This window comes from Anabrus simplex, chromosome 3 (assembly GCF_040414725.1).
Source record: "Anabrus simplex isolate iqAnaSimp1 chromosome 3, ASM4041472v1, whole genome shotgun sequence".
Taxonomy (NCBI): domain Eukaryota; kingdom Metazoa; phylum Arthropoda; class Insecta; order Orthoptera; family Tettigoniidae; genus Anabrus; species Anabrus simplex.
The window spans coordinates 147,125,697-147,147,045 of record NC_090267.1 but is presented as its reverse complement, the minus strand read 5'-3'; the positions used below and the strand labels follow the sequence as shown (position 1 = coordinate 147,147,045).

Below are 21,349 nucleotides of genomic sequence, written 5' to 3'. Positions count from 1 at the left end.
GCACGATGTACATGCGAATGATTGCCCACTTGTAACGGGCTGCATTCTTAAGAGCTGAACCTCGCCATAACCGGAGGGAATAAAAACTGACATAATGCAACGCGTTACTAACAGTTTTATTAAAGCGAAGGCGTCCATTTAGCCACAAGAGACGCCGAATTGAGTCCTGCAGCATTCAGCTCGAGGTTCCCCCAAGCCAGTTATCAGAGATGGCACATCGACTGCAGCTATAGGCCTAGAACATTGTAATGTTATTTGATTCATGTACCACGAAACAATTTTATGGTTTTCAGAGACGCTATGAAAATGAAAACCTACAACCTGTTTTCCAGTCATTGACCGGGTCAGGGATGTAATGAATGAAGCAGATATAGGCTATTAGTACGATGGGATCGCCACTCCCGAAGTGATTTATTAATGGCCGATAGATGCTATGAAATGAGAATAGAGAGTGTTGCTGGAATGAAAGATGACAGGGAAAACCGGAGTACCCGGAGAAAAACTTGTGTCGCCTCCGCTTTGCCCAGCACAAATCTCACATGGAGTGACCGGGATTTGAACCACGGTATCCAGCGGTGGGAGGCCGACGCGCTGCCGTCTAAGCCACGGAGGCTATGTGGCCGGATATTTTCTCCTACACGAGTTCTTTTACGTACTAGTATGTCTACATACACAGGGCTGGCGTATTTATGATCGAATCTGCCAAGTTAGGGTCAGAAGGCCAACGCCTCAACCGTCTGCGCCATTCACCCGGCTAAGAAAGGAGAAGTAGAGAGTTCAGTGGAAGAGCAACGTAAAAAGAAATAAAGTCCGCCTCTGGGTTCGATTCCCGGCTCTGCCACGAAATTTGAAAAAGTGGTACGAGGGCTGGAACGTGGTCCACTTAGCCTCAGGAGTTGAACTGAGTAAACGGGATTCTGTTTCCACCTCAGCCATCCTCGAAGTGGTTTTCCGTGGTTTCCCACTTCTCCAGGCAAATGCCGGGATGATAGTCTACCTAACTTAAGGTCACGGCCGCTTCCCTCCTTCTTCCTCACTTATCGCTTCCAATCTCCCCATCCTCCACAAGGCCCATGTTCAGCACAGCAGGTGAGGCCGCCTGGGCGAGGTACTGGTCCTCCTCCCAAGCTGTATCCCCGACCAAATGTCTCATGCTTCAGGACACTGCCCTTGAGGTAGTAGAGGTGGGATCCCTCGTTGACTCTGATGGGGGGGGGGGGAGAGGGGGAATCCCGGATTGTCAACGTATTAAATAAATAAATAAATAAATAAATAAATAAATAAATAAATAAATAAATAAATAAATAAATAAATAAATAAATAAATATTACAAGAAAACTCTTTCTTCAGTTTGAGGTACGTTTCCGGGTTATTGTGGATCAGACAGCGTATCTATTCAGCATATGACATATACCAAGCCTTTTTATGTTTCAGAACACATTACGAAGTACAGTATAATATCCCTTAATGACGAGGAATTACGGGTGTCTCAGGGGCGGCGTGTTCACTCCTTGTAGGTCCATAAGAGCAGTACTGTCTCCTTTATGTGAGCTATAGCTGAGACCATAACATCACTGGGCGAGCTACACTTAAGAAAATGGAAATTGCAACACCTTGAAAGCATTGGTCGTTTGTGTTGATTTTCAAGATATGGAACGATGCCATGTCGGTATGTAAACGATCAAAGTTTCAGATCCATTGGATTGTTGCTACAGGTGTTCCCACTTGATTGGTCGCGGAGGAATCAACTCCAGTATACGGACTCTGGTGTAGCGTAGTTGACTTGCAGTCTGTGCAGTGAAGTGTTCCCCGTCAAACATACCTCGACGACAGAAAAGAGCACGCTGTCAACAACTGTCGCCGTTTGAGAGGGCTCGGATAATTGGGCTTGTGAGGCTGTATTATCGCTAAGGACTGTCGCAGCACGTGTTGGCCGACAGGCATCTACAGTACAATGTGTATGGCAGCAGTGGTCAAATGAAGTTACCCACACTCGTAGACCTGGCACAGGCCCAGCGCGACAGAAAACTGTGAGAGGATCGCCGCATCATTCGGATGGCCCGGATGGAACCCCATGCAACAGCAGCGCAAATTCGAACAGCTGTGGCACCCCACGTTACACAACAAACAGTTGGTAATCGCCTGCGTGCAGCTGGCTTACGAGCCCGTGTCCCTGCAGAAGGTGTTCCATTGACCCCACAACAGCGACGTATAAGGCTGCCCTGGTGTCGAGAAAGATCGACGTGGGTCGACGAATGGCATAGGGTCGTCTTTAGTGATGAATCGCGCTTCTGTCTTGCCCGCAGTGATCGCCGGAATCGTGTGCGCCGACGTACCGGGGAGAGGGGCCGCCCAGATCTTATTGTCGAGAGGCACACAGGGTCAACACCAAGCATTATGGTCTGGGGAGCTATTGGCTTTAATGTGAAATCACAATTAGCGCTTGTTGAGGGCACTATGACTGCTCGACAGTACGTTGATACGGTACTCTATCCAGTGGTTGACCCTATTATGGCGAACATTGCTAATGGGATGTTTCAGCAGGACATTGTCCGGGTTCACACTGCACGCATCTCCAGAGAAGTTCTCCACGACATCACAACCTTAGAATGGCCCGCCAGATCCCCGTACCTCAGTCCCATTGAGCATGTGTGGGACATGATGGGTCGACAACTGGCCAACCGTCCTCAGCCACCCACAACTCTGGAACAACTGACCCGTGCAGTGCAGCAAGCATGGGCTACAATTCCTCAGGAAGCGATCCAGGGCCTTATTGATTCCATGCTTCGACGAATTCATCAATGTATTGCAGCTCGTGGTGGGAATATTCTGTATTGATTGTTGTCCAAACTTGCGGTCAGAGGGACCTGAAAGTGTAATCATCGAATCAACCGAACACTCGTCCTGCATGTTCAATTGCAACAATGTAGCACCAATCCTTCTGGGTGTTGCAATTTCCATTTTCTTCAGTGTATTTGAGTCAGGCGGCTATTGCGTCATCCACTCATCCAGATACGGCACAGGGAATAACTGACAACATGACTGAGGCTTGCACTGTTTTATATGTATTTATGTTAAAACCTATCTATCATAATTATCAGTTCTTCACACTATTACAAGGCTGTGCAAATCTTCTCTAAATCTTCTCTAAATCTAAATCTTCTCTATTCACTTACCGCCGAACTCCTATTTGAACACTACAAGTTGCAAAAGGCCTTTCACAGTGCGATACTGAAATTTTACGTGCAGAAACTTGATAAAAATTTATCAAAATTAATAGTGTTCAGGCTTCTCGTTGCGTTGTGTTAGGTTTGTTCTGCTCTTGTGTTACGGGTTGCCTGATTATCTCTCTCTTTCTATTCACAGCATACGAGCTTTGGTTCAAGCAGATCATCTATGAGCTGGACTCGGTGCGGAATATGTTCAATACAGAGGTAAGCCACATCCTTTAATGCATGCCAGAATGCAGCCCTACAATTTCAGAACATTTCAGAAAAGAATCGGTGGTATTTATTTTTCATCACTGCGAATGTCGTGTAGTCTGCGGCCTGAGCACATCGTGCAATGGCTGTCTTTCAGAGGTTTATATGTAATACTTTCATGGTGAACAGTTTTAATACTGTAGAAGTATATCTTTACTCAATAGAGGTTACAAAATTTACTCATTAATGTTTTAAAAAACTGCAACCCACAGCTGATTCATTTTTACAAGAAGAGCATTCGTAAAGGCAGACCATGCACAGATGCAACATTTGTAAGAAAGCTATTAATGGAATAAAGAAGAGTTAAACTGTTACTGTACATATTATTTAAAAAGAAATACAAGTGGCTTATCTTAGGTTTTGTGGGATATATTTAATTGTTATATTATTCGTATAAAATTGGTGAATGGAGTCAAGTCATAATATGATAATTTCCGTATTTCCTAACGATAAATCATGCCTTTGCTGGCAGGACCTAGTGTTTACAGTGCACTATGTCTTCTGGTATAGGCTAGAGCAATTTTGTTACTTTCATAGATCTGTCTCTGTCTTATCCTTGGCTTTGACACTATGAAAGTGACTGAGGTATGAGCGATGCTAGTAATGCCAATTCTTACGCATCGAGCTCGATAGCTGCAGTCGCTTAAGTGCGGCCAGTATCCAGTAATCGGGAGATAATGGGTTCGAGCCCCACTGTCGGCAGCCCTGAAGATGGTTTTCTGTGGTTTCCCATTTTCACACCAGGCAAATGATGGGGCTGTACCTTAATGAAGGCCACGGCCGCTTCCTTCCAATTCCCAGGCGTTTCCTATCCCATCGTCGCCATAAGACCTTTCTGTGTTGGTGCGACGTAAAGCAAATAGCAAAATAATAATAATAATAATAATAATAATAATAATAATAATAATAATCCTTATGCAGCCAGTCCCTGTTATGAATGGTGTGAAAATGTTGCTCATAGGGTCGGTTTGTGTATGCATTTCAGTGGGCTTGGCAGACTGATGTGTAATAGCAACTCTGGCTCGGTGAGGAAAGCAACGGGAAACTACCTCACTCCTCATTTCCCTAGTACGCCTCTTCACTGATGCCTAAGCCATCTATGACAGCTGATGGCAGAGCTGTTGAGGATCCCACCAGCGGCATCGCTGACGGACTGAACATACATACAACGATAAATACCTTATTATCTACCAACATCTTAGATAAGGATGTGATTTGTCACCAATTTTCCTTGTTAATAAAATTACAGGGGGATGTAAAATTAATGAACCTGAGGAGACTATGTATTAGAAAAATTCTTTCTTGCAAACTGTCAAGTATTTCTTGCAGAAAAAAGAGGTTATTTGAGGAGAAAACGTTTCAAAATTAAAGGAGGTATTGCACATTTTAGTGCGATAATTAGTACAAAAATTAAGACCATGCAAATAGAAGGAAAATACAATATAAGAGCAAAAATAGTTGGAAATGGGACTGTTTTAGATACCTGAGAAGTGATATTGTGATATACACAGTGAATTAAAATGAATTAAAATATTTGTGTGAATGTTTGCATCAAAACCTCTGTGGGAACGACAATGATAAAATACATAAAAGTACGGCTTCACAACGTTGTCTCAAAACCGACCTCATTATAAAATGGTAGTGAAATGTGCAGTTGTCCTTCCGTTAAAACAATGAATTGATGCTTATCGTAATAATAATTCAAAAATCTTCACTCTTCTCGCTTCCATAATATTCCGCTTGAGAAGATATCTTTCTCAGTGATTTGATAAATAATACTAGCTATTACGAACTCTATCGTGTTAATGTAACAAATGTAAGAAATCGCGATCATTCTGATATTACTCTGTTCTATATCATTACGACTGGATGCAATTACTATGCGAAAAACTGAATGATGTTTTAAAGAGTAAAATACGAATAGTGCTTAAGAATGGATACTTTAAAGCATATTGAGGAGGAGGATGGAAAGAAGAGATCAACCGCTCTGTCTTCGATCATTTACAGTCGAAGCGTCTACGGAAAGAAGTCAATTTTTCTTACGTTATTAGAAAGGAAAATTAAAGACTTTGCAAAATAATGTAAAATATTTTAGCATTACCTTATTACAACAATTATGAACCACATTTTCTCACTTCTCATGGTAAAACATTTATGGAAAAATCGAGAAAATTCGGATTTATAAAGGACGGATATTTTGCCGAACGAATTATTTGTTTAATAGATTGTGTCATAAAACAGCACTTTATTATTTCACAGAGTTTATGGTATGTGTCGTGAATTTGTTTCCTTGCTTGCAGGATAATTTCAAATCTTTTTCATCCTGGTACGTTTCTTTAGATATTTTCAGGGCTTCTGTGAAACCTCACCCAAACCGACGAAACTAGGTGCTGTTTTCCATACACGCGATTTTTGAAATTCAAAATAATTTGAGAACTACACCACCAAATAAAATAGTAAAATAAAATAAAATAAAATAGAATAGTAACTCAGTTAACAGAAAGTTTTGCATCATCTTGGATCAAAAAGTTCCTGATCCTTCATAAAAAGTTAAAGAGAGACATACATACCATATTAGCGTTATTTCGAGAGATAGGTCTCGCCATAAGCGTTAAGAGTGAAGTTGTGCCTCATGCAACCAGTTTCTCACAGTTTGAAGTGAAACGCGGCGACTTGTGGCTGCCAGAAGCATAGTGGCATTGCGTTCAGGGTTCCTCTGAGCAGAAATTCGAAGGAAACGGTCATCAACTGCAGTCGTAGCCCGTGGGCGATCTATACGAGGGAAGTCTCAACAGTTCATGTCTCCTTGCATCGCTTCTGAGTTCGGACCGCATCACTTTGATTACTATCCACATGTAGAGCCACTGCCTTTGTTGACCATCCTTCTTGACATAATGTGATTATGTGTACACGTACACATGTTGACATGGCGTATGCTTAGAACGTTTCCACACTAGTGTTACAAATTCAACTGAAATGCTGCCTGAGCGTGGCTTTCTGCCTGTGGGTTGGGGCACGTGCAATTGTACTGTATGTTTACAAATATCCTAAGGGTCGTCTTTCCGGTCTGCATAGGACAAGCCAGAATAGTAACTCAGTTAACTGACATACACAGGCGTGATGCAAGATATTTCTTGATGTGTGCAGCATTTTTTGAAGTTACCAAGTTTCTTCCCTGGGCTTTTTAACTGACACTCAGAAGATGCTCTGCATCACTCTACATCATTATTTGGATTTTCTGTTCATTTTCCATCGCCGTTATAACAACTCACTATATTGACCTCGTTATTTAAGTTTTCTTTTCTTTTAACCACATGTTTAGATTACTGTATAATAAACATGTCAGTGGAATCAGAGGTATGTTTCTGTTCCAGGACCTGGTGCTAGATGAGTCAGGCTCTCTGGAGATCCTCAAGCGCATGAGCCGCATCGTCTTGATCCTCAAGGTTAGTCTCTGAATCATGAAGAAACGAAAACTGTAGTTGTGTACTTGCATCGGAGAGCAAAGTTCTCCAGCCTTGCAGATCACGGCCTCTGTATTGAATTATAATTTATATCAAATGTCTAGCAAGTCATTCAAGTTACTGGCAAGGACTTTTATTTGTCCTTAATATGTAGGACAGAAAAATATTGATCGAGCAAGAGGCTGAGCCGTTTGGGTCGCGTAACTATCAGCTTGCATTCGGAAGAGAGTGTGTTCGAACCGAACTGTCGTCAGCCTTGAAAGTGCTTTTTCGTGGTTTCTCGTTTTCACACCAGGTAAATGCGGAGGATGTGCCTCAATTAAGGCCACGGTCACTTCCTTCCCGCTCCTAGCCCTTTCCTATCCCATCGTTGCCCGTAGGGGTGGGGGTTGGTTAGAGGTGTCATGTGAAAATAATTGAAAACGACCAAATTTAGAGCGGAATCCATACTTTTCGGGATCGCTAAGATGAATGATGATACTCCGGGTGCCGTTTAAGTCCAATGTTCGCCCCCATGAGTATAGGAAGTGAGAAGGGGGTGGAAAGATGATGTCCAAAATGACCGAGATTATAAATGAATATGTGTATATTCTAACATACCTCTCAACCAAACTTGGTATACATATGACTTACTATCTGGAAAAATACTGCAGTGGTGGGCACCCCTAGCACTCTAGTTGAGGGGGGGGGGGTGCCATGTAGAAATAATCGAAAACGATCTATATCAGTGTCTAATCCATAGTTTTCGGGGTCGCGGAGATGAATTGTGACACTGTGGATGCCGCTTAAGTACAAGTTCGACCTCCTTCGTCAGGGAGGTTTGTGGAGAAGGGGGGGGGGGGGGTAGTTGGGACTGGCTGAGATAAGTGTTGAATACACAGTTTTCGCGTATATAGGTTTATTGGTGATAGTCCCAGTCACAGTTGGAATCGTGAACATCATATCTATAGCGCGACGCGTAAAACATACAATTATTATTTACCTTTATCATACCGAAAGTGGCCGTGTGGTTTGGGTCTCATAGCTATAAGCTTGCATTCGGTACATAGTGAGTTCGAACCCCTCTGTTGTTAGCCCTGAAGATGTTTTCCCTTGGTTTCCCATTTTCACACTAGGAAAATGCTGGGGCTGTGCCTTACTTAAGACCACGGCCGATCCCTTTTCTATCCCATCGTCGCCATAATACCTATCTGTGTCGGTGCGACGTTCAGCAGATTGTAAAAATATTTTTATCGTTTATTTGAAAGGATCAACTAGTTATCTGATAATCCGGGCTGCCGCAAGAACAAAGTTTGATTAACACGAAACAAAATACTCTAAAACTTAAAAATTAAACACACAACAATAACTTTAAAACTACAGGGTAGTTCATAAAATATCTTTTTTTTTTTTTGCTAGTTGCTTTACGTCACACCGACACAGATAGGTCTTATGACGACGATAGAACAGGAAAGGGCTAGGAGTGGGAAGGAAGCGACCGTGGCCTTAATTAAGGTACAGCCCCAGCATTTGCCTGGTGTGAAAATGGGAAACCACGGAAAACCATTTTCAGGGCTGCCGACAGTGGGGTTCGAACCTACTATCTCCCGAATACTGGATACTGGCCGCACTTAAGCGACTGCAGCTATCGAGTTCGGTCGTAAAATATCAATCAACATCACAATGACTTTAAAACTACAGAGCAGTTCGTAAAATATCAATCAATATCACAATAACTTTAAAACTACAGAGCAGTTCGTAAAATATCAATCAATATCACAATGACTTTAAAACTACAGAATAGTTCGTAAAATATTAATCAACGGCACAATAACTTTAAAACTACGGAGCTGTTCGTAAAATATTAATTAACGTCACAATAACTTTAAAACTACAGAGCAGTTCGTAAAATATCAGCCAACGTCACAATAACTTTAAAACTACAGAGCAGTTCGTAAAATATCAGCCAACGTCACAATAACTTTAAAACTACAGAGCAGTTCGTAAAATATCAGCCACTGTCACAATAACTTTAAAACTACGGAGCAGTTCGTAAAATATTAATCAACGTCACAATAACTTTAAAACTACAGAGCAGTTCGTAAAATATCAGCCAACGTCACAATAACTTTAAAACTACGGAGCAGTTCGTAAAATATCAGCCACTGTCACAATAACTTTAAAACTACGGAGCAGTTCGTAAAATATTAATTAACGTCACAATAACTTTAAAACTACGGAGCAGTTCGTAAAATATTAATCAACGTCACAATAACTTTAAAACTACAGAGCAGTTCGTAAAATATCAATCAACGTCACAATAAAGACATCTACAAAACTTCACTTCACACATAATTAACTCGTAGTATAAATCCTAAAGTAAACATTCAATAAAGTATACTGACAGCGCCGGGTAATGCAGATAGTACGAATACTAATCAAATTATTTTGTAATAATAATAATAATAATAATAATAATAATAATAATAATAATAATAATAATGTAATATAAATCACTTTGGAAGTGGCGACCCCATCGTAATAACAGCCTATATATGATTCATTCATTACATCCCTGACCCGGTCAAAGACTGGAAAACAGGTTGTAGGTTTTCATTTTTCAATAATAATAATGTCTCGTACGTTCGGAATCAGAAATCTTAACATTAACTATTAGGTAGTGACTTTGATCTACATATCCGCAGCTGTGCTTTGCGTGCGAATGGTTAGGGCAGCGAGATTCTAACAGAGAAGTGTCGGGTTTGAATCCCGCTCCCGCCTACAGACTTTTTAAACTTGTAATACATATTATGTCCTATTTCTCGGCGTTTCGAGGAACATTGTCTTATTGACCTAGAAGAGTAGGTTTCCAGAATATACACATTGGGTATAAAAGGGATGGTTCTCCCGTAAGAGGGTGTCTTACAACAGTGACGTAACAAAGATGTACATGCAGAGAATATACAGCGATGATAAAAATAGTTAATAAGGGCGGAGAAAACCTTTCTGCTGCACTGGAAATAGTAGAAAACCCGGGTGGGTACAACTTTTCAAAATTATACTTAAGAGATATTCGCAACGCATCGGCTTTACAACAGTGAAGCAGCAATGACGGCCATTTTGGTGGAAGGGTGACCGCGGGATGAGAGAACTCCCACTCACATCAACACTAGGGGACAACGAGAGTGCATTCAAATCACAACAACGCTAGTGCATTGAGAGAGATAACTACACAGTTCCACATAGTTAAAGGCCGCTACACACGTTCAATTCGGCTTGTCAATTCGATGGGAACAAGCCGAACGGACAAGCCGAATTGCCGTGTGTATGGAAAAGTTCGTTCAAACGATGTGAGCTCAAGCCAGAAATTTGAACTGATGGCATGATGGAAATTCGATCAATTCTGCTTGACACATCGGCTTGCCGTCAAGCCGAATTGAGCGTGTGTGTGGAAGCGCAGTTCAGTTCCTCAAATCAGCTGTTCTGCGCATGCGCACCAGTGATTGGAGTCTGTCTAGCAACAAGTGTCCCGCGTATTTTTATTTTTCAACAATATTTGACGTGCCTGTAGTTATTCCTATTTCAACAAAACTTGTAGGTTAAACAACACAAAATGTAATTACTTACCTTACAGAAGTCATTCTTCAATACTTTTAAAATTGCTTTGCAGGTTTCCTCTACAATGTTACCAAGTGCCTGTGGGGAAACGATTGTTGAATATTTTAGGTCTTCCAGTGACCTGCCTGTTGCTAGATACCGTAGAGTGGCTGTAAGTCTTTCGTGTGGAGTTATTGCTGCTCGCATAACAGTGTCCTTCTTTATCAACGGAGAAACACGGGACAGCAGATCTAGATATGTTTCTTCGTTCATCCTCAAATAATTATGCCAATCTTTGGGGTGAAACCGAAGCCCTTTTAAAAGGTTAACATGGGAGTACTGGGCTCGTTTTAAAAGCCAGTCTTTAACCCACACATTCCGCTTGAATTGACGCCTTCTTCTTTTCACAATTACGCAAGCCACTGCACCATACATCAGTAATAACGCATCGTCCGAAAACATTATTAAGTTGGAATTTCAGAAACACAAGCACGACCAAATTTTGGAGTTACAACCACATCGAATTGACACACCAAACTGAACGTGTGTATGTGATTGCTGCTTCAGTTAGATTTGTCAATTCTAACTGACAAGCCGAATTGAACGTGTGTAGCGGTCTTAAGCAACAGTGGGCGTGGTTTCTTTTTTATTGGGTGCCTGCACTCTCTCTCTCACTTACACGAAGATATATTATACCCGCTTTCGCTGATCAGTATAAACATTTACATCAAAGCACATGACGCACTCGGACGGATCGTTGAATTAGTTATATTGTCAAATTAAACTTCATGTTGTAAAGGGGGAAAAAAAAAGAATGCCCATGACATAGGTAAAATATTGGAGTTGTCGTAGGACCGGACACAACTCATTCTACGCCTCTCACTGCGAGAAACAATACACGGTGTTTCTCTACGGGACTCAGAACACAACATTTTAAGGCAGTGAAATCAACCGTTTAGGAGATATTTCCAAAAAACAGCCCACTCTTGCCAACTGATCAGGTAATGGTCTGTCGTAACCATGGTAACACCAGCTCAAGATGCCCCATCCAGCTTTCCCTCTAACCCAACAAATGGGGGGATTAACTTCAACAACTGCGTATTTTTGCTGCCTTCTCTCGACGTCCTCAAAAATCGCTTCTTTGTCTTCAAGGCCTGCTGAGACGGCTTACTTTACAGCTGGATTTTGCTCTATAGGGGCAATCAAAAATTTTTTCCGTTCGAGGGCCGTACAGTCCTGAATCGGGATGCCAGTCTGGCAAAATCGCCGTGAGCATTGAGGCACTCATCTCACCGACGCACGAGATTGAATATCCCCGTGTGGTGAAACACCGTGTCCTGCTGCGCGAAGAAGTCCGTAACCGCCTGCTCACATCCTAGTCCAACAGGAACCGTTGACCATTCAAGGCCTTTTTGAGAGACAATCTGGCCCCTGCATAGTCTTCATTCTCCGATCGTTGTCCACCGGGTTTGTCCTTCGGCAGCCAACAACGGAATAACAGCACATTGATCATGTTTGGGCGCATTTGGTAATAACGCCGCCATAGCTCACGTGGCCGCATTTAACGCACGCACCTCGGCACCACAGGACTGCCAAACTAATCCACATGTCCGTGCTTGTATGCCCGCATCGGTGTCGCGCTATGTTGCATGTCCGCTGCAGCAACGCCCTCACACGGAAACTTTTGGATCACGCCTTACAAAATCTAATAATTCATTCTCTAGAAAATGAACCACATTTCTATGAATTAGTATGGAATGATCGCTTTCAAGTGCGGATTACTTTCTTCAGTCGTATGTACCATAATTTTGTATACCTCTTCGCTTCTTAATTCTAAAACAATGTCTTGATCACGTATTTTATTGACTCTCTGTTTACTCCAACCTGTAGAGACGTCGTTATAGTTGTAGATTGCAACAACTGGAAAGCTCTGAATATTTAATCTCAACTTCATAATTAGGCTGAAATCATAAATTCTGCTGTTGGCCGTGCGATTGGGGGTGCGCAGCTGTGAGCTTGCATTCGGCAAAAAAAATATTAAGGACATGGCCGTTTTCTTCCAACTCCCAGCTCTTTCCTATCCCATCGTCGTCGTAAGACCTATCTGTGTCTGTGCGACATGAAGCGAATTGTAAAAAATAAAGTGACAGTCTGTCTGTTAGGTCATCAGCCCAGAGGCTGGTTGGATCCTCAAATAGCACCACCAAAGGTATGCGGTTATGAGGAAACCCCAAAAACCAATGGCAGCACTAAAATGAGGCGTACTAGGCAAGATGAGGAGTGAGGTAGTTTGCCATTGCTTTCCTCACTGGGTCAGAAAGTACTATTGCAGCACAACTGACCCTATGAGCAGCACCTTTCATAACACTCAGATGCACTAGTCATGCTCTGAATGTCATTACTCAGCACTACCCATACCCCAGTAACTTCCATATTGTCACAGCCATGGATGTTGACTGGGACTTCAGTGGAAGCTACACTTTACTCTGACCTGTGCCAAGAGATGGATGCAAAATTACTGTATCCATCAAGAAATGTCAGCAGGCAGAAAGTGACAGTACGGTAATGAAATGCCTTTGCTGGCAGGATGTAGTGTTTACAGTGCACTATGTCTTCTGGTATGGGCTAGAGCAATATTGTTACTTTCATTGATCTGTCTCAGCTTTATCCTTGGCTTTGACAAAATGAGAGTGACTGAGGTATGAGTGATGCTAGTAATGCCATTCCTTGTGCAGCCAGTCCCTGCTATGAATGGTGTGAAAATGTTGCTCATAGGGTCAGTTGGTGCATGCATTTCAGTGGGCTTGGCAGACTGATATGTAATAGCTACTTCTGGCTCGGTGAGGAAAGCAATGGGAAACTACCTCACTCCTCATTTCCCTAGTACGCCTCTTCAGTGATGCCTAGGCCATTTATGACAGCTGATGGCGGAGCTGTTGAGGATCCAACCAGCCTTCGGGCTGAGGACTAAACATACACATACATACCGTAATGAACTCATGAGGGACTTCGATATAGCAACAGTCGTGAGTTCATTGGGAACTTGCACCTAGGTATTTAGCGAGATTCGAGAAACAACAGAGGCCATATTATTTTTCTCATCGCATATCTGTTATCCAAATCATGTGGTATTTTTTTTTTTTTTTTTGGTTCAGCTTCTGGTTAACGCTCTCTTTTTTTTTTTTTTTCAACCGGTATTTCTCGCTGACCACAATACGTTATATTCATTAGTAACAGTTCAAAGAACAGTTATAACATGATGTTGGTTGATCAGTCTTCTCTCCTGGTGTAATGAAGAGTACATATTGCATCAGATAGGTTTTGTATGTTGTTACTCATGATGCTTCAGAAGAAGAGTTTCGAAAGCAGTCCTTACCAACGTACGAAGCTGTTCTTGTTAATCCTCAACAGTCGGGGCAAAGGAAGCTCCCTCTGTGAATCAGTGGTAGAGTGTCGGCGTTGGCATCTAATGATCGCAGGTTCGAACCCAGCAGATGTAGGCTAGTGGGATTTTTGAAGGGCGGCCAAATGTGCATTCGATATTCCATGTCGTAGGATGTCGGCATGTAAAATATATTTGGCTACACCTTTGGTGTTTACTCGATTTTTAAAATTAAAACTCAGCCTTCGATCGCCCAACAGAGATTCGTTTCTCTGCCGTCTAGTAGAGTAAAATGGAACGTTAAAATTGACACGGAGAAGCCTAGATGGTGCCAAATCAAAATGGCAGCACACGTTAGTCGAAGTCATAAGATTGTTCTTATTAGACGGAGAGCATAACATCAGTTTACCTCACCCACGTAAAAGTCTTCGTGTGATAATAAAAGGTGACACATTACGCCACAGTTACGTTGAGCTACAGTAATTGGTGCCCTGTGAAGATGGTCTGTGCAATATCTAAGAGAGACGTGGGTTTCAGGTGATTGGCGATTTCTTATTGCTCACTGACAGGAAGGTTGACAGGCCGAGGGCGGAGGTTCAGTTACCCGTAGAACCAAGTTTCTTCTTTTGGAGAGGGTTCACTCTTCCTTCAGATAAAATTTGTTATTGCAGCCGATTGTCATAAAATGAAACTACATTAATAATATAAAAATAAGGTTCCTAGAAGAGAACATTGCAAGTGTTAAAAACATTTAAGGTCGTTAGGCCTTTTTCAAACGTGAAATTACCAGCGTTTCGCCCCAGTGTAGCATAAATGTTTTTAACATTGGCAATCGATGAAATTAAATTATGGTTTCCTTCTAGGAACCTTGTGTTTTATATAAAGGCCAAAGGCAGGCATTTCTACAAGTGGAAGCACATGCTTCCCCTAGTGCACCGTCACTGCATTGTCCTACATAGGAGGCTTGTAGAGGTGTATCAACGCCGTACTAGCCGCCAGCGTCTTGGAATGGTGCAGCAATCCAACTGACGAGCCCACTGCTACACTGGGGCGAAACGCTGGTAATTTCATGATTGAAAAGGTCTAAGGAGCTTAAATGTTTTTAGATTAATAAAACTTTTAAACATTTTTCTCGTAATGACTTTGACTCTTACAAAAGATGAGCAAGATGCTTAATGAGTTCAGAACTTGAGGAAACGTTAAGCCCCAACTCCACCAAACCCTACAATTTTTTCACTTTTTCCGCTGCAATGAGATAAGAAGGAAAGCCTGGTGCCATATTCGCTAGAGAAATCTCGTTGCCTGATAATCTCCTTAACATGATAGGAACTAAGAAAGTCTAAGTTCTCAGGTTGATACGCAAAATTCCTGTAACGTGTGGTCTGTCCCTTGGCGCAATTAGCAACATGGTATCTCTCACAGATCTTCCAGAACAAATCACAAGCCCTCTCTGGATTCAGCATTTGAAACACTTGTTTAGAACGCACTCGATGGTGGAAACCGTGAGTTGCAAAAATAGTGACTACGAGTCGCAGTTCATACTCGGCCTTCATTCAATCCGTAGTAGTTGCGGCATCTGCGGCTTAGAAATTCTCCCATTTTTCTATCTAGTTTCAATTTAGTTTGTTTGTAACTGGATATATGTAGTTGTAGACGGCAACGCCAGTTTGTAGCGTAGTTCTTCCGTGAAGAAAAGTTATCATATGAGTTCGTAACACAGTCTGGATAAAGTAAATTTAGAGAGGCACAGCAAGTTTTTCACGTAGATTGCTTTCACATTTTCAGTGTCTTGTAGATTCTGCTTGGGAAGGCAGTTCCATATCAGTTCCAATCCGTATGCGATTATCAGTTAGATTTTGGCATGGAATAACTTCATTGCTATGTCTATGTGCTTTGTATAGCTAGTTTCTGATGTTTGCAGCGTTATACCCAGACGTTTAAAGCTGCCCTCGTCTTGCTGAGGTTCTCCATTCTCGTAACATGGTATCTATTTTAATGCTATTCTTCCTTCCTTGCGGAAAATGATATGCACCGTCTTCTGCTGGTTAATTATGAATTTCTTGTCATCTGACCACATCACTAGCTTGCTGGAGGTTGTCTGTGGTTCAGTGGGTATTTGAGATGCTAGAATCATGTTATCTGTGGCCATGTAAACTTTAACTTACAGTAGTCGCCCTCGTTCTTTATTTTCTCTATTAAATCTGATATTGCTGTATGGAAGAATGTGGTGCTCAGTGGGTCACCTTGTAACACAGCGTTCTTCTGTACGATTGAGTTCGAGAGATAAATACTCTCATGAACTGTCTTGTGATTACAAGCAAGGATAGTGTTGATGAAGTTCATTAGTGGATTAATGCGTCCTATTATAGCTTCCAATTCTTCCAGCAGTTTTTCTCTGTCAAGCAGGTCAAATGCTTTGGTGTAGTCCTTGAACATCGTATACAGTTTTTCCTTTTGGGTTCCTTAGAGCATACTCAATGCCGTCAGTTAGATTCTTTATCGTATTCACTGTGGATCGTGTCCGGCTCCATGGCTAAATGGTTAGCGTGCTGGCCTTTGGTCACAGGGGTCCCGTGTTCGATTCCCGACAGGGTCGGGAATTTTAACCATCATTAGTTGATTTCCCTGGCACGGGGGCTGGGTGTATGTGTTGTCATCATTATTTCATCCTGATCACGACGCGCAGGTCGCCTACGGGAGTCAAATCAAAAGACCTGCACCTGGCGAGCCGAACCCGTCCTGGGATCTCCCGGCACTAAAATCCATACACCATTTCATTTTTAAAAATTTTTTTTTACTGTGGATCGTCCTTGTTTGCAGCGAAATTTCTCGTCCGGTAACGCTATCTCATTCTCTAGTCAGCCCATTGCCATCAGTCGTGAAAATGTTTAAAGAAGTTACTTTTTGATCCAATCCCACAAGATGTGTTTAGGTAATTGGAGTTTTCCTTTCATTTATACAGAATCTTCATCATTGAATGTCTCCAGTTTTCAGGAATGTCGTTTATTTATATACATTTATTGAAGAACGATATCCAAGTTTTTGCAAGTTTTTGAAAATGCCATCGATCTCGGCTGCTTTATTGTTCTTAGGGTTCTTGGTAATTTTTTTTTACCTTTTCGTCTGTGAAGCGCTTAACTCTTCTCTTAAGACATGATCTGCACATAATCTGATTGTCCCTGTTCAATACTCTCCTGAAGTCGTCTTCGTCTCCCACGCCGATATCGTGAGGGAAATGTGGCTTTCAGGGCTTCAGGACTGCCTAAGCTTTCAGTCTTGCTTATCCTAATAGTTTCTTTCCTTCAGCTTCCTTTGGATTCCATCTTTTTTAATAACATTTTTGTATTCATCTTTCCTCGCAGATGTGATAATCGCTTTAACCGTGGAGAGCTAGAAGAGTATTTATCCCGAGATGGCTGCGTAGTTTGGGTTACGTAGCTGTGAGCTTGCATTCGGGCGATAGTGGGTTCGAACCCAAATGTCAGCAGCCCTGAAGATGGTTTTCTCGTAGTTCCTTGATTAAAGTCACGGTCGCTTCCTTCCTATTCCAAGCGCTATCCCACCGTCGTCATTAGACCTCTCTGTGTCGGTACGACGTAAAACAGGTAGAAAAAAAGAAAAAGAAAAAAGTGTATTTCTTCGAATATCGTAACATATCCAGTCAAGCTATGGTTTATATATTCTTGTCCTTTCTTCGACCTTCACCATTACTGATTTTAGCACCGTTCTATTGCCCGGGCTGTTCCGATGATTTTTTCTTTGTTTATACCATTGTCATTTGTTTCCATTGTCGGAGCAGGGCTTCCAATCAAACACTTTAACGATTATGTCTTGACCGTTATGGCAGATTTACGTTGGTTCTGTTTGTTCATTTACTATTATTAGACTCTCAGATTTCCAGTAATCCATGACTAACTGGGTTTCTTTCATTGGGACGCCTGTGCGACAGTTTAGATCACCTGCTATGATAAATGAAGAGTCTACTGCGAAAACGAGGAATGTCAGATTTTGTTCATTTTGCAGGAAATTAAATTTAAACTTAAAATACATATAAAAATACGGTAAACAAACAAAAATCGTGTATTTATTTTTTACATAAGTGAATTCATAGTGCACAATATACACAGTTCAAAAAAATTAGGGGAACATGTTTTGCAACGTCTGGTATGTGAACGTTAACTTGGTAGATGGGGTTCCAATGGTCGTACAGCATACCTTGAGATCTTAGCTACTCAGGGTATGTCAAATCGAAGTTATACTCCATCTGTAGGCGTCGCCATGCATTAAATTGTCAGGCGACCCCTCAAAACAAAGTGAATAGCGGTGCGTCCGTGTGTCGTTGTCGGGTTCACGGACTACTGCGGTCATTCGACACGTTGTACGTCAACCAGCAAATAACATGAGACATCTTAACGAGGTTCAAGTCGCAAGGGCCGTCACTTTGATCCAGGAAGGATGGACTTTTGGTCGTGTTGCTGTCGATCTCAATGTCTCTCCATCAGTTATTCACCGCTTGTGGAATCGCTACATTGAGACAGGCCAGTTCACAAGGAGGGTCGGACAAGGTCATGGTCGCATGACAACCCCACTGGATGACCGATATCTGACCATCTGTGCGTTGCGACATCGTTCAGCAACTGCCAGAGAACTGCAACAAGACCTCAGGAGACTCACTGGAACCACGGTGTCTGACCAGACAGTAAGGAACAGGTTAAGAGAAGTGTCCATATAACCCAAAACGTCCTGTTCGAGTGCCCCGTTTGACGCAGCAACATCGCGCAGCTCGCCTTCTGTTTGCCCGTACGCACGTCAACTGGCAACTTCGCCAATGGATAACTGTGTTGTTCACAGATGAGTCCAGATTTCTCCTGACACGGCGTGAGGGACGTCAACGTGTATGGAGACGCCGTGGTGAGCAGTACATGCCAAATATTGTTCTGGAAGGCGACCGATTCGGATAAGGTTCTGTGATGGTGGTGGGTGGCATCAGTATTGATGGCCGTACGAATCTTCTCGTCGTCCGTGGTAATCTTACCGCTGCGTGGTACATCAAGCAGATACTGCTACAGCATTTGTTGGTTGCTGCATACGGTGTTGGCCCTGAATTCGTACTCATGCACGACAATGCCAGGGCTGATGTAGCGCGCATCTTGCGAGAACTGGACATTCAAGAGATGGAATGGCCACCAGTGAGTCCCGACTTTAATTCCTTCGAGCATGTGTGGGATAGGCTTGACAAAAGTCTTCGTGAGCGTTCTGTTCCACCACAGACTCTCCAAGACCTCGAACAGGCTCTCATTGAGGAATGGGACCTGACACCGCAACGTGACCTCCGTCAACTTATGGAGCATACCACGTAGGCCTAGGTGCCAAGCTATGATAAATGCTCGTGAAGGACATACACCATACTGAAGCTCTCCAACTGTGATAGAAATCCACCCTGGAGGACTGTTATCACTTTGTTTTCGCCCCTATTTGGACATTTCCGCTTGTGTTCTGAAAATGAACGCGAATCCATATGTTCTTTTGTATACTTCAACGGTAAAAAGTAAAGTAGTTGGTAATATACTTGGGTGTGAGGTATTGTTTTGTGGACCATGGCATATGTTCAAAAACATGTTCCTCTAATTTTTTTTGAACTGTGTGTATATTGCACCCATCTACTGATACTACGTAAAGGTTGCAATATACAGTGATCTGAGACTTTTGATAACCAATCCTTCCTGGTAGAATGATTTAAAATCACTAACACTCGAAAATACTGTAAATAATAAAAAGGAGGAATGTCACTAGTTATCGTCTAAAGATCTTCTGGTTACACTATGTTAGTCGACTTCCCTCTTGCGAGGAAGTGTATTGTAATAATATCTGGCATCACAAAACTGCTTAAGATCTTGCTGATATATTTGAGCATGCTGTCTGACACATCTTCCGGTTGTCTGCAGTGTTCATGGTCATATTTGCCTCGATGATCTTTCCGTGCTGTCTCAGGAGATTTTAGAGATTTCTAAAGCGTTTGAATGCGTTTCTTGGTAATGCTATGTAAAGACATGAATGCCTTATAGCACACGGCAATTTCCTTGGTACCATCTTCTTCGATAATCTCACCCCGTATGAATAACCCTTATCATGGAATAACGTGGCTGTCGTGATCTACGATTCTGAATCGAATAAATCGTTATTAAACCATACAGATATGTATTTTGTTCACCCACCCAAAGGATTGAAGTCTTTAATATTGCGTTTCATTTCCTGTTACGTAATGACCTCAAAACAAGGAGATTGTTTACACTTGTTGTCTGGTCCAGTTTCGTGCGTTGACAATTTTTCATTACATCACTAGTTCTACCGTGCCATTTACGTTTTCTTGTGTCTGTGTTTATTTTATTCACACTAGTACTTTCACCTTTACCGTCTCCCTAAGATGGTATCATTAGACGTGATTTTTAAACCTTATTAATAGAAATAAATCACACAAAAGTCTAACAAGCACTAACAACAATGATTTTTAAACCTTATTAATAGAAATAAATCACACAAAAGTCTAACAAGCACTAACAACAACAATGATTTTTAAACCTTATTAATAGAAATAAATCACACAAAAGTCTAACAAGCACTAACAACAACAATGATTTTAAACTTTATTAATAGAAATAAATCACACAAAAGTCTAACAAGCAATAACAACAATAAATTTCGAAAATAAATGCTTTGTGGCGTATTGTAATGATACCAATGTTAACGCGTGACATTTCTCCTTTCTGAGTTGTATACCAATTCTTCAAAATGCTCATTGACATATAGTGCTGAACGTAGAAATCTTCAAATTGATGACATTTCCCGCTTTTGCAGGTGGACTCCTCAAATGAATCTCTTCAGACGTGAGCCAGATTAATGCCTAAAGACAAAGTTAGCCACTCTACGCCTTTTACAAAGAAATATGTATTGTGCCCGTCCTAGTCAGTCATCGAACACGAGACACCCCAGGGGTGCTCAGTTCGGTGGCTGTAGGCTTATAAAATAAATGAATGTGGCAGGATTTATCATAGGGTTCATCAAATGAGTGCGTTCCAAGTAGAAAACAAATATGACAATTTTATTCAATTAAATGCAGTATTGGCCATCCTGAATTCTATGATTATGATTATGATCGTTACGTTAAGGAATTTAATCTGGCTCTTGATGTAACAAACCTAGGCACACACACAAATGGGGTGGTACACGGCAGTTGTTTCCCTGACATTCTAACAGAGTATTTACATTATAAAAAAAATTTTTTTTTATCGTCTTCAAAGTTATTAAGTTATTTGTTTAAAGTTGAATTGAAAATTTTCATTCAGAAAAATGAGGTCTGGGCCAAGCCTTCATCGATAATCTGGAAAAAATGCAGTAATTGTAAGAACGAATTTAGTAAAGAAATAACCAAGATTCAAAAAAGTTAA

At 41.7% G+C, this 21,349-nt stretch overlaps 1 protein-coding gene across 1 annotated transcript in view; it reads left to right on the top strand.

The window, feature by feature from the left end:
• v (Tryptophan 2,3-dioxygenase vermilion) overlaps window positions 1-21,349 on the top strand; it is a 136,320-nt gene that overhangs the window by 45,186 nt on the left and 69,785 nt on the right. Inside the window, exons 3-4 of the mRNA XM_067144227.2 lie at window positions 3,367-3,434; window positions 6,857-6,928. Coding sequence (XP_067000328.2) covers window positions 3,367-3,434; window positions 6,857-6,928 — 140 coding nt within the window. The remainder of the gene's footprint in view (window positions 1-3,366; window positions 3,435-6,856; window positions 6,929-21,349) is intronic.